This window comes from Protobothrops mucrosquamatus, unplaced genomic scaffold, assembly GCF_001527695.2.
Source record: "Protobothrops mucrosquamatus isolate PMUCROS unplaced genomic scaffold, P.Mucros_1.0 scaffold557, whole genome shotgun sequence".
Classification (NCBI taxonomy): Eukaryota; Metazoa; Chordata; class Lepidosauria; order Squamata; family Viperidae; genus Protobothrops; species Protobothrops mucrosquamatus.
Genome location: NW_015386860.1, coordinates 153,990 through 170,585, shown reverse-complemented (window position 1 = coordinate 170,585; position 16,596 = coordinate 153,990). Strand labels below are relative to the sequence as shown.

General features: G+C 35.9%; 2 protein-coding genes across 2 annotated transcripts in view; one reads left to right on the top strand and one right to left on the bottom strand.

Moving 5' to 3' along the window:
- Window positions 1–6,673, bottom strand: part of ANGPT2 (angiopoietin 2) — a 45,044-nt gene extending 38,371 nt beyond the window's left edge. Inside the window, exon 1 of the mRNA XM_015817173.1 lies at window positions 6,383–6,673. Coding sequence (XP_015672659.1) covers window positions 6,383–6,673 — 291 coding nt within the window. The remainder of the gene's footprint in view (window positions 1–6,382) is intronic.
- MCPH1 (microcephalin 1) overlaps window positions 1–16,596 on the top strand; it is a 113,159-nt gene that overhangs the window by 74,685 nt on the left and 21,878 nt on the right. The window lies entirely within an intron of this gene.

Below are 16,596 nucleotides of genomic sequence, written 5' to 3'. Positions count from 1 at the left end.
CTAATAGAGAACAACAAAAAGAAGGTCTTGCTTATGGCATATAAGAAAGATGAGTTCAGGACCATGAAGTAGCCCTTGTCCTCCTTTTGGAGCTGAAATAGGATACCCTCCCCTTTTTATTTAGGGATCAGATGCTGTAGATATCACTGGTCCAAACCAGCCCTCAAGACTACCACTCCCAAATTAAGTAGAGGGGAAAAAAGATGAGGCTCTGATTGGCATGGCATTACAACCATTCAAGTAGACGGCCACTTGCGGAAATTTTGTCATAACTGGGAAGCACATTCCTCAGACAGACAGGTAACTGAGATTTGCATATATCTGAAATTTCCAAAACAACGCAGAGGACAGGTTTTTTTCCCCCCCTCACCATTCTCTAAGAATTAAACATCAAAGAATTAACCAATCATTCATTAATCATAGACAGTGTATTTACTAGACAACTTTTCTGAGGAGTGTTCTCCATTTTTTAATCATTCTCACAAAGAGCTGGAACTAGAAAGCAATTCTGAATATCCAGCATCTCATCAGAGAACTTTCAGAATGAAACTAAAAACAACAGTATATCAATTTTGTGGCACTGGTAGATCATGGCGGAAACATGCCTCCATATTTCTATATTTTTCTTCAATATCATTTATAATAGCAATCAATTTCAGTTCAGACCTCTTCACATTGTTCTGGTATTAATCTCTAGAGTGTTTACCAAAGTGATGGCTACATTCATAAATAATCTGAGTACTCATGATATGCACATCTGTGGATGCCTCGATGATCTACCAAATCCAGCACCCGGACCAAAGTTGCCTGGAAAATCACAGCTTTATACTGAATACTTCATAGACATGGCCTAACAAAAGAAAAAAAACTGGGGTTTTTTGGCAGAATATGCACAAAAAATTCAGAAGGTAATAAAAATGACCTTCAGATCATTTGTGTTATAAAGCTAGCATACTTGTAGGATATTATGATAGTTTCATAGATTAAATTAATGGACATCCATCTATTCCCAAAGCTGACAATTCCTAGATTCAAATTGCCACTAGAGCATATCTCTAGTCTTCCCATTGGTGGCTTGGTCCAGTTAATCTGTTTCGGTCAGAGACCAATCAGGTGCAAGTCATGATCAGTTCCAGCCTGTTGATCTGAGCAGCTCGCCTAAGGGATTATTCAGAGCTGGTGGTCAAATCACCTTTTCCCATCAACTGGTTGGTGCTCAGAATAGTATGCTGCGTCTGGACTGCTTGAGAGCCAAGAAGTTACTGTACTGTGGCAAGCAAGTTGGCTTGAAACTTCTGCAGAAATCTCCCAGCAATAGTTACTACTTACTAGTGTCATAGTCAACTAGTAAGCCAACAGAATTTGTCTGGGGGACAGTGGAAACTATATCCAAATGTATTCCTGCAGATTGCAGAGAAGTGAAGAACACCAATGATTAACTTGTTTGTAGACACACAGCACAGGCAAATGTAGGAGAACATATCAATGGAAGCCCCATCATCACTTTTCCTCCAATTCTGACATCAATCAAAATGACATGCAGGAATCAGTAGGTGAGGGCTTAATCCTTGTCACCTACTGGTTTTGGAATGAAGTCAGCAAGGCAGGCACCTGCACATTTGTCAACAAACCCCATCTGCCTTCTAGATAGCCAACATAATTCAATTTAATTCTCATCTCTAAATACGCAACCATGTCAAAGTTGTATCAGATGACCGAATAGAACTTCCAAGGATATTGGAAGGAAATGCACCAAACACAAAACACCAGACGTTCCATTCTCTTAGGAGATAGTGTGATATTCATTTAGATATGTCCCAATAGGTTGGATAAGTTGTTTTAGTTGTATTACGTATTGTCTATGCAGTAACAGTGAAAATAACACACAAATCTTGCAGCTGAAGGGGAGGTTACCTAAAGGACAGGAAGGAAATTCTGCTTTGGCCCTACCTTCTGTCCTGGCAGGTTCATTGTCTAGTGACCCGAAGGCCACTTTGCAGTAAATCCAACTACCATTTAACTGAAAACACTTCCAAATCAGTACAAGGTTTTAGGATTCATGAGCCCACAAGTAACGAAAACATATACTATGAAACTATTGACAGACATCTAGACAATATCGCCAATTAACCCTAGCAAGAATATTGCATGTGCAGCTCCATACAGTTGCCTCCCAACAATATGACTGAGGCAACAAGCTAGCAGTTGTTCAGCCTGTTTTCTGATGTATGTGTTGATCTCCCAGAATGCTGATCTTGGTAATCAAATAAACATCACATGCCTATTATTCCTCATGCAAGCTATGAGTGAAAGTTAAAGCAGATCTTACAGCCTCTATCGCTTACGTTTCCTTAGGTGTTGTTTCTCTGTGAGAAAGATCTTTAGAACATTCTTGCAAATACTTTAGTGTAATTGGCAGAATAATCATAAATAAAAACTGGTACAGTTCACAAGTTGCTAGGATTACTGCCAGGTCAATTGTGTTTATTATGGAGATAAAGTGAACTTTAAAATTTCTGGAATCTACTACAAATCAGCAGAGTTCTGTTAATTCACTAGCAGTATTAATGCTCTGAGCTGAATCTATGCTTAAATGCTAGCTAAACTGAATCCCCGATTTCATACCTGCTGCTAGTCCTATCTACCAATATCCATACATTCAGTATAGACATTTGCAGTGTAGAAAACTAGGTATTTGAAGTACCTGTGTGAAAACCTGTGGGTGATCCAGAACTCTCCATGATCAAGTGGCTGGTTCACTGATTATATACAGACATCAGAGATAAGGCAAGTTGGTATGTGTGAAATCAGCAGTGGAGATAAGCAGCATGAAAAGGGTCCATATACTTTATTACCATTTCAATCTAATGGATGGGTTAAATATCTGACTAACATATGCAGTTAATCAATTAAACCATTTATTTAATAAATAAAATGCTAGCCAGTTCAGTCAGGATAGATACAGTGTAGAATGTGTAGGTTTAATCTATTTGAGAGATCTTCAAATGTTATTCTGCCTCCCTGTAACTGTAGAAGAATAAAATAGAAGATGGTTCTTATGCAGGTTCATTGCTTCTGCATCATCAGCAAGTATTATAACAATACGATAGATAGATAGATAGATAGATAGATAGATAGATAGATAGATAGATAGATAGATAGATAGATAGATAGATAGATAGACAGACAGACAGACAGACAGACAGACAGACAGACAGACAGACAGACAGACAGACAGACAGACACAGACAGAAAAAGAAAGGAAGGAAGGAAAGAAAGAAAGAAAAGAAAAAAGAAAGAAAGGAAGGAAGGAAGTCTCATGCCTGGGCATAACCGTGGTTTATATAACAAATTCTGAAGACAACCTCAAAATCCTATCATGGAACACTTTTGCTGCAAAATCATTGGAGCTATCTACTACTTCAAAATTGGATCTGGTACGTGCTTGCAGTCTGATAGAATATTTATTAAATATAAAATATTCCTACTCTTCTATTTCTAGTACCTAACTGAGTTCAGAAATAGAATTATATTATCTGTTTAACTCTTTTAGAAATTCATTTAATCAGCTGTTATTATTTAGTCTACATCAGAAGTTCTCAAACTTTGCAGTACCATGGCCCCTAAAATGAAAAATGAATTTTGGGTGACCATCCCACCTATTAAATAAAACTGATGATTTAATTGGGGTTAGGATTGGGAAAGAAATAATTCTGTATACCCTTTAATTTTAAAATTAAATTTTAACCTAGATACAGCTAAGTCTAAACGATTAATTAAAATTAAAAATTGGCAAAATTGGTGAAGCTAATACAGAAATTCCAGGATTTGTGCTTAAAAAGAAACAATATGGTACAGAGGATTAGAAGCCCATATTTTTTATTTTTTTATTTTTCTCCCAAAATGTAATTTGTTGTGAGTTGGTTTTTAGTTTTAATAAGATATCAGAAATATTAGTATTTTTTGCAAGAGGTTAAAAGAGGTTATACATTACACATTTATACTAATAATAGTATTTCAACTGTAAGAACAAGAGTGCCCAATTGTAGTTTTCCAGGAACTTATGAAATGTTAATTTTCTGTTAGTATCCAGGATGTAACTTTGACATTGTCCAGCTTTCTATTGTAATGCAAGCACAGTGAATTCAGTCTCTTCCATTCAGACAGTTCACTGTCCATTCAGAAACACAACACTTCCTTTTGATGATTGATTCAAGATGGGAAATGCAATACTGCTTGATGATGCAGGCAACATTATGAGAAAAACTATTATAGATAATTGATGCTAGAAACAATTCAATGTGGACAGTAGTAAACAATGTCTGTTCTCCCAACACAAAACTAATATTTATAAAAGCAGGAACAAATCTACATTAATCAGATTTTCCAGCATACAAGTGTTGATTTTAAATATATGTACTAGAGATCAGAAGGTTGCAAAAGGCTAAGTTAAACAAATTATAAGCTAAAAGAAATGTGAGAACCAAATGTCAAAAATGGAAAGGTGGCTCTCCAAATGTAGGACTGAAGTTCTTATGGCTTTGCTAAGTTTAATGACCATAAATAATTATAGAGAGATTTACAAGCAAAAAGTAAAGATAATGGAAGCTAAATCCAAATAGTTTTAATCCAATTTTTTTGTTCAATTGACAAATGCACTGTGAGAATGTTGAATGTAATCCAGAATTTCCTTGTTTGTTTGTTTTTTAGGATTTATGTTGTTAGTCCACATTTTCTTTTTGAAATTAACATTAGCATTTAAAAATGAAGCATAAAAAATAATGTAAATTAGTCTGCTTTCTTAAACAAACAGTGCTGATCTCTGCCATTTCCATTGAATGCCTACAGCTTATGGTACAATCAAAATACTTAGTTGCTTAGGAATATATCTCATTCATTTCACTGGGATTTCTCCTGAGTAAATATATATATATAGAATGACTCTATTAAATAAACAATCCACAGCACTTCAATGCTTAATTATTACGCAACATTGAATATCAATGTTACCATTCAGTTATATTTTCAAATCACACAGTAGTCAGCTAATTTGACAAGACATGAAGAATCCTGTTCCTTATGCATATTGACTATAGCAGCTATCAATTGTCATTCACAGTGCAAGAACAGTTGAAACAGACACCTTTAGACAATAAATTAAATGAGGTGCAATGCTTTTACAGTATTGTGTGATGTAGCTACAGAATCCTATATAACATACAAAGAAACATACTGTAGTAAAATAGCAAAAGCTAGAATTCTTATTAAACTTCCTGTGGAATGAGTGTCGCCTACCTAACTGGGATCTAGTTTTGAATAAATCTTGACATTTTTTTAAATTAGAGCACATGGGATACCATGTGACCACACATTTTTATTTAGGTTGACATCAGTGCCTACCTGGAAGTAAAGCTCACTGTAAAACAAGGAGATTTTCTGTATTGGTCATGTAATTATTAGGTTTCTTTTGTGCAGGAACCTTGTTCTGACATTTATTTTATTATGCATACTTCACATTTCCCTGCATTCAACCAGATGAGTTACTGGCATAAAAATATAGTCTTGAGAAAACATAATTTCTCACTATGCAATGTTATTTTACCAAGAAGAATATAATCCAATGTTCAGTAAGTATTATCCCTTGAAAATTGACCTTCTTTTGCTCTAGACTTAAGTTACTTGTAAATCATAGACAATAATTAAAACTTTACTGTCAGATTCTGTAGTTCATAGATCTGTTATTCCACAACGTGGTCAATGATATTCTTGTTTTTGGGATTATGACCCAAATGCTTTGAATCTCACCTAGGGAAGTTACATGTCTTGCTTTTTAGCCATATATACCCAGTTGGTTTTCATTCCTTATAACTGGTGCACAGGTAGTTTGCAGAGTGTGAGTTGCTTGCTGATTTTTGCATGAGACAGCTTTTAATAGGTTTTCCATCTGTGTAACCTGCATATAATCCAAATCTAATTTTAAACTGGGACTAAATTCTGATGGAATGAATATCTGAAAATGCGATGCCAGATATAACTCAGGAGCATGGAGGTATGCAGATACCCACACATGCAGCACAGTTTTCTGAAAATATGAGCAGACACACACACACAACCACCCCATTCATAGATGGCTCATATCAGAGCTGTCTTCAAAAAGCAAAGTATAACATTTTAAAATATATTATTCGATGAATGATTCTGCGCAGGAAATAAGCTTCCTCACTCTGCTTTCTTTCTGTCACTCTGCTGTGACAACATGCAATTTTATTAACTTTGGGCAAAGTTGTTTACTAAGAATATCCAAATACTTTGCCCTGAAATATAACCTACTCAACTATAAAAAAAAGAAGAGCACATTAGCAGAAAAGATACTCTTGGTTACCTTCATTAGCCATTGAGTGTTGTTTTCCAGCATATTTTCCAGCAACTGAAGCCTCTGTATGGAATCATCGTACTCTAACGGGGCATCTCTTTGCACAGCATTAGAGACATACGGGGTAGTGGAGGAAGACCGGCAATTGTCCATCTCAGGCAGAAGGAAAGTATAGCTGCACAATCCGTGCTGGACTTGGTATTGCTTCTTGCCTAGAGTCTCGAGGCTTCTCCGAAAGGAATTATAGCCTGCTATTAGAACAAGATTGCAGCTCAAGAGAAAACAAAGAGGAAGTTTCATCTTCTCCTTGGTAAAAAAAAAAAATCAGCCGGATGAACTTTGTCAAAGATTCAGATGGATCCTGAGAATCTCTTTGAACAGTCAATCAGCACCCCGGTGACATGTGCAGAGACAGACGAAGGAGTTTCTTCTTGTGTCCCGAGCGTGGCTGAGAGCAAACTGTCACAGGCAGATTTTTCTCAGCTGCTGCTTGATCTGTGCTCCATTTTCAGGTGTTGTATTTTCATTTTTTTTTCATGCAGAGATATAGAGATACGATAGATATACCAGCAGTCCACTGTTCTCGTCTTCAGAAGTGCTGCTAAGACAGCTCAGGAGGCATGTGCAGCTCAAAACACTCCTCTCTCTGCGGGTCTCTGTTATCTTTCTGGTGAGGACTGCTTTGCAAGGCAGCATGACGGTTCAGAGCATGCTGTTTTATTCCTGTCCTGAGTGGCAGGAAATCTGTCTAGGGGGAACAAGGGATCAGCTGCGAGAGCAGTGTAAACTTCCTCAGTGAAGGGTCTGCGACATCTTTCATAGACTCTGAGACGTAATGCATCCTTCTCTTATGTAGGGTGTGTTTTACAGCAAGAAGGCAACCATTCTTGTTAACACTTTAGAAGCAGTCACACAGATTCCTTTCTATCTTGTTGGGAAGATGGGAAAAAATCCCCTTGAGTTTCATCCGGTTGACATTGTGGGATTTCCTTAACATTCTGTGTAAAATGGAATCTTTCTTTCTGACAAAAGCAGACTTCCCTTTAACTGTGGAAGAGAATTCAATGAATATTTGACCTAACATCTTAAGAAACCATTTGCTGCTTTTAAGAGGTCAGTATATATAGAACCCTGAGAGTTAATTTTAGGAGAAAGAAACCATATGCTGAAAATACACTTTTAAAATCTCCCTTGTCTCCTTCAATTCCCCTCCCCACAAACACACACACACACACACACTTATAAAGGCAACTCATGAAGGCCTATTTATGTAGGGACCCAACACTTCAAATATGTATTTATTCATTTATTCATTCATTCATTCAATTTCTTTAGCCATCCATCTCAATCAATGCCTCTGGGCAGCTTACAATTCAAAAAACAGATTACAGTTAAAAAAAACAGAAGCATTTTAAAACAGTAAAAACACTAAAAACATCCAGATTAAATATATATAGCAGCTGATATACTTGACCAGGTAGGTGTACAACCAGGAAATAGGGCCCTTAGCACATTTGGCAAACCAGGCGAATATAAACAGCTAATAGGATTGGGACTATTTTAATCTCCAAAGGGAGGATGTACCATAGAGCAGGGGCCACTGCCAAAAAGCCTGTCTTCTCATCCTCACCAGCCAATACTCTTTAGCTGATGGGATCTGCAACATGCCCAATCTGTTAGATCAAGTTGGATGGGTAAAGACCTTTCCAAAAAGGTGATTCCCAAGGTAGCCTGGTCACAAACCATGTAGGTACCCCAGATACCTAACAGACACTTTAGGATTTCTGTCCTCACCCCATCCAAATCCTCTGTGTCCCTTTCCTCTCTCTCTACTTTCTTTGCCTTAAATAAATAAACAAAAAGATTACCATATGGTTACAAATTACATTATTTATAACATTTCGTGCGCTTCTGTCTCTGTAACAGCATGCACAAACACAGGGATTTTTTTCTTTTAAACCTTTCCCTAAAATTAATAATATGTACAAGCTGTTAGAATCGATTGACTTCCTCCACACCCATTCTTGCAAATTTTAGTAAAAAAAAATGCTTTAGAAGAAATATAGAAAAAAGGCAGACTTCCTTTTCTTTACCATCTTGCCCACTTTGATATCCTCCATAGGTTGGGGCCATAGTTTCCAGAATTGTTACTCAGCATTAGCCTAGCCAGATGTATCACGTTCAATGGCCTCTGATTCTTAGGGCAGGCTTTCCAAATCTCAATCTCTCTTCAGATGTATAGGCTTTAGCTCCAGAATTCTTCTGGCAGCATGATCATTGCTAAAAATTCTGGTAGTTTACCAAGATCAGGCAAGGCTGTCTCAGAGTATTTTGGTATTCCACCTCAGACATCAATGTCTCTTCACTTCATATATCATAATAGTTATGATAAGGTTTGAACTGTAATAGTAAAAAAATGTATACTTTTTTTTGTAAGACTCTTTTTCATCCTTAACAAAAGTCTGGAATGAGGAGAGGGGGATTAGCACACCAAGCCTGCTCCCAGAATCATTGTGTATGATACCTCCATTTCTGTATTACAGAATTTCTGATCATAGGGAAGATCCTAAGTATGTTCAGTTGAATTCATTTCAACTTCTTCAGATCTTCCCAATGAACCCTAGAGGCATGCTGGGAGGGAGGGAAGGGAAGGAGAAAAGCAGTACTTCCATGCCTTTGAATCTGAAGAGATGCAGACTTCTCTGTATGTGTTTATCCAAATCCTTTTTCAGGGATGCCCATTGCTAAGCATATTCCTGGGCAAGCTTGTAAATAAGTAATTCCTATCTTTCTGAGCAACCTAAGAAAATTGCACAATTTGATAAAGGATGGTTGGAAGCTTTTTTCTTTTTTAGCCAACAGTTGGGTTGCGGTGGAAGATTACAAGGAGATGTATTTTAAAAACATGGTTTGGCTAGTCATCAATTTATCTGTGTTGATTGTTGTTTAGTTATTCAATCGCTTCTACATTTCATGACATGACAGACACCATTTGCAATCTGTCAGTAATTGCTGCTTTGCAAGCCTGCAAACTCAAGCTTGTGACATTAGTGATAGTCTCTAGCTGCCTGTTTCTATTATCTTTGATTTGTCTAGGTACCAGGCTCTTCTGCACTGATTCTTGTGCATTTTGTCATATTTCTCTAGTAAATTGATGCTCCCTCACTTCTCCCCAGATAAAACCCCTGCAATCCCATCTAAATTAAAGACTAGAAGCCTTGTTTACCCTCTGACAATCCAGCCCAAGGGCAGCCCTAACAAGTGAAACGGAACCTAGAGGAACCTCAATGTTTCATCCTCAATCAACCTGATGACCTTAACATCTCCTTAACAACTCCAGATATACCTATGAGAACCTACCTAGTTTCCCCCAAATTAGCCAACAAATAGGATTGCCAAGAAGCATAGAATTAAGTTGCTTGCAGGGGGTACTTCAGAAGTGTGTGATAAAACAAGAGAGGATCAGTAATGAACGAATGCTGAATGAATGTGGGTTGAATTCAAAATTGGATGACTAGTAGGAAAAAATATGTTGGGGTGGTGTGTCATATAGGGAGAATTAATGAGGGCTGAATCACAAAGCAATTATATAATGAGGAAAAAAATGGCTTGAGAGGATAAGAAAGACCAAGAAAGAGATGGTGGGAGGAATTAATGAGATCATTATTAGGAGAAAGGTGAAAAGTTTAAAGAACAAAGAGGCAATACATGAAGTAGAGTATGAATGCGATGGAAGCAACAGTGGTTTGCAAGATAGAAAAGTATGGTGAGGAAAACTGAATGGTGCTCACCTGAGCTAGGTTTGATTATTTTTCCTATTTCTTCAGTTGAATATTCTGGACATCTTTTCTGTACTTTGCATATTGCTGCTCACCTCAAAAAGGAGCAATCATGGATATGTATGTACATTGTATTCCTTGAGTTGACCAAAACCACACTGAACTGTGCAGGCTTTATTTCCCATTATTTGTGCAGGCTTTATTTCCCACTATTGATATTTGCCACAATCAATATCAAGATAATTTATATTGCGTGTAGTCTTGGAGCCTTACCCCCTCCCCCTCGCATCTTTATTGCAATACCACTGCCTAAAGGGTGCATAAATGATGGGAGGAGGACACAATTAAAAAAAAATAGAGTTAGCGGAAACTAGTGGACTTTCTTGAAATGCCAGATTTTTTTTCACATTTTTCAGAGTTTTGATCTCATGCTGCCACTGTCTAAATTAAGCAGCAAATTGCTAAGGACAAGACTCCATGACAAGCATAGCAAAAGCCAAATCAAGGCAGCAAGCAGAAAATGTAATCTCTTCCCTACCATTTCCCTATTCAAAAAATTACAAGGAGCACCCAAGGAGTCAGAGAAACATTCTAATGGTCCATAATGTCAAAAGTCATTGACTGATTGATTGATTCTTCTACCAATTGGCTGCAATTGGGAGAGACTCCAGAGGCATCACAGATGTTTTTAAAGGTCTATATGTGAACCATAGATCAGAGGTTGCCAACTCTTAGCTATTTTCTAGTGTAAGAAACATTATTATCTATAAAAATATCTAAATTTATTATAAGAATGCTTTTCTTTTCCAGAAAAGAATAATGCTAGTTTAGACAACATACTACGTTAAGCATATATTGACTTTTCTGCTTAGAACTATACTTTCTGAATTTGTTACACCAATTGGATGTTGGCCTCCAGAATAGTTGCTTTCTCACTGGTGTCATTGTTGAATGAATGAAGGAAGGAGAATGGTTGAAATCTCCCACATAATCCTAGAATACAGTTTAACCACAGGAGCTGATGAGGGGAAAGTGGTAAAGCCAGAAGATAAATTTTTGCCATAGTCTCCATGATCTAAAATGTACTTCTTTACCCACACTGCTAGGAAGTCTCATGATTCCATCTCCCAAACTCTTATGAGTCAATGCGCCACTGATAAACCCACATAATGATCCTTGTATCATGGAAATAAGTTTAATTTCTGCAGGGTTCGCATAATCGCTAAATAATTGACTCTGGTGTTTTGCTTGGCATCCAAAATAAGCTTGATTACTTATTATTTCAGTAAAAGTACAAATAGTCCTTGTTGTTCATGGGTTCAACTTCACACGCAGACAGTTGCTATAAAGAGACTGCTCCTAAAAAAATAAAATAATGGTTTTTGCCATTTATTGTAGTTTTTAACCTTGATTTTTGTTATTTTAACCATGGGCAAAATGGAGGAAGGGCTTCTTGTCCATAAAGTAGGTTGTTTTTAATATCATTATGCATAGTTTCATTATGAAACACCTTCCTCCTGGGATCTGGCAGTCTTCTGCTCTCTTAGCTTTTTGAAAAGCAATGAAAACCTGATTTTCCCCCACAACTGAAATGTGCCTGAAGCCTAGAAAAATTATTGGATATGTTGCTTTGGAGGATAGGAGTTTTTATGCTGTTTTTTAATACTTTTTATTGCTTTAGCGTTGAAAGCCATCCAGGGTTATGATATGTCAGATGGGTGGATATTTTGTTATGTTATGTTATGTTATGTTATGTTATGTTATGTTATGTTATGTTATGTTATGTTATGTTATGTTATGTTATGTTATGTTATTATTTAATAAAAAATATTATGTTGAGTTGTGAGGCAGGATTGGAATCCACATAAACAGCCCCCGCTCTTGTTTCTTTGTGAAGAAATCTCATCAACAGAAATCATCATTCAAGAAATGTTCATTATATACATTAATGAATTAAGTAAAATAATCATTATTTGTATGGAAGCTTGAATTAAGTAAAATAATCATTATTTGTATGGAAGCTTTCTTACTCATCTACAGGAATATTATACTGTATGCATATAGAGCTATCACTCGCTCCTTTTTAAAATATATCTTGTCTCTGAAAGCTCATATAGTAAATGAGTAGCCGTTTTCAGGAATGCTGGTGGTATCTTCCAGCATTTAGAATTTATTTTTATAAAAATACTAGGGCTTTGCACAGAAGTTGAAAAGAAGTGACTTGGACCTCACACAAGCACAGCACAGCACTTCTCTTTATTAAAATAATATGACATTATAGGGCTGAAGTTACCGCCATTTGAAGAGGTCAATTCATTAAAGTCAATGCAACTTTTAAGGAATAGGAGAGAATTACTGTAGTACTTCATCCAAATATTTTTTGAAGCAGGCATAGTTTAATAAAGAGGTGACCACTTTTCATGTCTTCCTTATTAATACCTGAGAGGTGTGAATGGCTAATATTTTGGACATTCAAATAGAGAATACTATTTGTAGAATATCTGCAATGGATATGGAATTCTGTTTTTTCTTGTGATTGTTCTCAGATCCCATGAGCAGGGATGCAGATGGAGAAATGCAAGAACAACACTTAGCTAAGAAAGCTTATGGAAGAACAGTGCACATTTAATGTCCATAGAAATTTATTAGAAGAACCCACTGCATAGAGAATCTTCTGAAAGGCCACTGATTATAAGGTGTTGAAACAAAATAGCTTTTTTCCTCTAAAGTCTGGAACTCCATTGCTAATTTTAAAATTAGCTAGCACATAACTTTTGTAGCAGCAGGAGTAACATCTTACATCAGAGGACTAGTCTGTCAACATCATTTCCCTGTTATTTTAGCCAGACACCCCTGCCACAGGAAAGAGCCAGGACCCACAGTCTATTCTGTGTACTAAAAGATGGAATCTTCTCCCCAGGGACCAATTTAAGATAGCCCATTTTGTACTTAAAGTACAGATTAGAATTTATTCCTTTTTCGGAAAAAGAAAGTATTTACTCAACATGCCTGTCTTATAAAATTCAGAAAAGCCTTGAAAAACTGGCTCTTCCCCCCAGCACTAGGCCAGCCTGGTATGTGACCTAGTTTTACTGTATAAGATATGAGTTGCTTCTTGCACAGTATGTATTACTGATTTGTCTCATAGTTTGAAGCCTATGTTAGCATCTGTAGGCAAGTGTAATCAAGTAAGCTTTAAGAGGCAAGTGTAATCAAGTAAACAAATTCCTATTCCTTTTTAAGTGTCCGTGCCTGCCATTTTGAAGCCAGTCACCATCACTGTAGATGCCCTTAGTCAAATGCCAGGAGGTCCATGGTGAATGGGGAGCCATGTCAACTGAATAAGGAAATAAGATGAAATGTACAGTTTTCCAGATGTATTGCAAGCAATTAATTTTCTTTCCTCAGACTATTGAAGATGTTATCCATTTAGTTGTGCATGACTCTTGGCGATTTTATGGGCTAGGTCTCTCCACATCTTCCGATCTTGCACTACTTCTTTAAGTTTTTCTATACTCTGGCTGGCGTCAGCTTGGATGGTGTCCAGCCATCATGTTCTTTGGCGGCCTGATTTCCTTTTACCACTAACTCTTCCAAACATATATGCTTTCTCCGGTGAATTCCCCTCCATGACATGGCCAAAATAAGTGAGACAGAGTTTTGTGATAGTTTTATAATTACACACCCCATTCAGACAACCTGTTAAAACATAGGGAAAAAGAATATGAAAAGATCTCGGGCCTAATTAGAACATCACAGTGAAATACCGAATGAAATATAAGTATTGAAGTTCTTCCTTCAGATTTTGTACAGCAATAACAATACAATGAAAGTAAAGTGGGAGAAAAAGTAATTAGGTGCTATGCTTAAGATAATGTTAAAAAAATAAAAATAAAAGCTGTGCAGTCTATTAGCACTTATAATTTCCTGCTGTTAGTCTATTGATGGGTAAGGTAAAAAAAAACATTTTTGCAAATATTTCTGGCTTCAGAGGAGGAAGCATAAGCCTAGTGAAAAAATATGGTACAATATGGCATGACTAGTTGTCAGGGTTTCCTGAAATTAAGGTCCAAAATATTTCACAATCTGGGTTGACGTTCATGAGAATCCTACAGCATAGGTTTTTGCAGCTGGTATACAGAGCAATTCCTTCGCCAAGAGTTATTGTTTGTTTGTTGTTGCTTTCTGTTTCCATCCACTCAGTGGTAAGCCTGAATGAAAAATTTTAACAATACCTGAATTTATGCTTATGATTTACTTCATTGGTCATTTGCTTATAACTGCCTGTATAACAACAGCATTTTCTGATTGTAGAATATTACAATCTGATTTTTAACCCACTAAAAAAAAATAGACCGCTCTCCTATGCACAGAGGGGTTTATTTCCAAGTAAATATGCAAATGAAGTAAAGATGCAAAAGAGAAGAAAAATAGAAAAGCAACAGTTGTAATCTCTGCTCACTCTTTATTTTTAGTTGCTTCCTTTTCCCATCTTCTCTCAATAGCATCGCATTCCTTTGCAGGAGCAAAGCAATTGCTTATTTCCCTTTCATGTCCCTTTATTGGTGGTCTTTGAACCAGGATTTTGACAGTTAAAATATAAACCTGAGGTTTGCCAGTCAAGCTTCATTTATTCTGCAAATTGTTCAGATGAACTAAATTAGACCTTTCACTCTGATTGCCTTAGAAATCTTCTTCGAAATTGTTTTTTTTTTTTTTTTTGCTAAGCAATCTTTGTAAGCTTTATAGCAAACAGTTTTCCTGCTATATATTGATTTGAGATATTTGGAATTGAATTTAAAATTTAAGCTCTTTATCTCATACAGGAATCTCAAGATAGCTTGCTGAACATTCCAAATACAATATTTTATCCCCTTTCTTTGTTGTCTAGGTTTTTCTTACTCTTTTCGTTCTCTTTCTTTACTTCTACATCTTCCAGATTATGGAAGTTAATTATTTTTTACTAATGACATTTTTGTATTTTCACTCAATCTTAATGAAGTCAGACATTAAAAAAGAAATTATAACATTTAGAAAATAGATTAGTAAGGAGATATATCTATTTCAGTATTTAAGTTAAGTCAAAACATATGAAACCAAAACAGAAAATTTAAAGCAACTTTTTTGAACCTCCTACGACCTTTACGTCCTGCTAGATCAGCATTGGGATTTTATTGCTAAGTTAAAGAAAAGATAATTTAAGACCACAAATAGCACAGAAAAAAAACCCCATCAGAAGCTCAGTTTTTAGGACATACTTGATATTTAAAACAAGACCAAGGAATGTGTGTGTACATTTCCGTGCTCATAATATTTATTCCAATATTAAATTTGACAGTTATCCATCCAAGATTGTCTTCTTTTGGGGATCCCATTAGTTTCACAGGAAACCAACCCTTGTCCAGTTGAAATCCGTGGGATTTTTTTGGGATTTCCATTGGTTGCAATTGCTGTACCACAAATAAAGTAGAAAGAGTACAGTGAAAGTGCTTGCTTCCTTGTATTTGCTTAAAATAGTTTTTATACTTTTTGAAATAGTATTTGTTATTTCAGTTTTCCTATCTTTAAATAACTTTTATTTTTTATAATGGGAAATCTTTAGTTATATTCAGTTAACATAACTGTTGACTTCAATATATTATACATTTACTTTTTGCTATTGAGGTTAAATTAGGGCTATTAGATCCTGAGGGCAAATATCCAGATGATCATTGGATGGCAGCAAAGAGTTATAATTTCTACTGAGATACAGGAAGTTATTATTATTATGAAATTATTTTCTTTACTTTAGTAAGTGCACAAATCTTTGCAGGCCAGATCTGATAGCCTAGTTAAGGCCATATCACAGCTTGGGGATATTTTTGATATATCCATGTTACATATTCAAAGGACTTGTCACTTATAATAATTTTAAATTGCTGAGATAATGATTACTGCTACTCATATTATTATTATTATAGTAATTTTATCCAGAATTGTGTCTGATGTGAAGCTTACAGAGACATTTTAGTCATGTTAATATGATTTAATCTACAAATATTATATACCATGTTTTCTCTACTAACTTTTATGTTGACTTTTTAGAGGAAAAAATATGCATTATTTTTCACAGACATATATATAGTATGTTTTTTTAAAAAAAAACCCTCTTAAGTCTTTACTCTTACTTTTAACTTTGAAGTCTCCCTCCCACGCACACATACATACTTCATACATAAGAGCTCTCCACCTGCTTTAAGCTGATATTCATTCATCAGTGGATATAAATACACGTTACCTCAACTTTGGAGTCATGCAGCTCATTAAAAAGTGATGTCACAAAAAAATGAAAAGGAAGTGAGTACTTGCATGAAAGGAATAAACAACTGTTCTAGAGCAAAAGGATGCTTATGGCAACAGTAAAGTAATTAGTTCCTGACATCTGTTTCCCTCACACACAAAAAG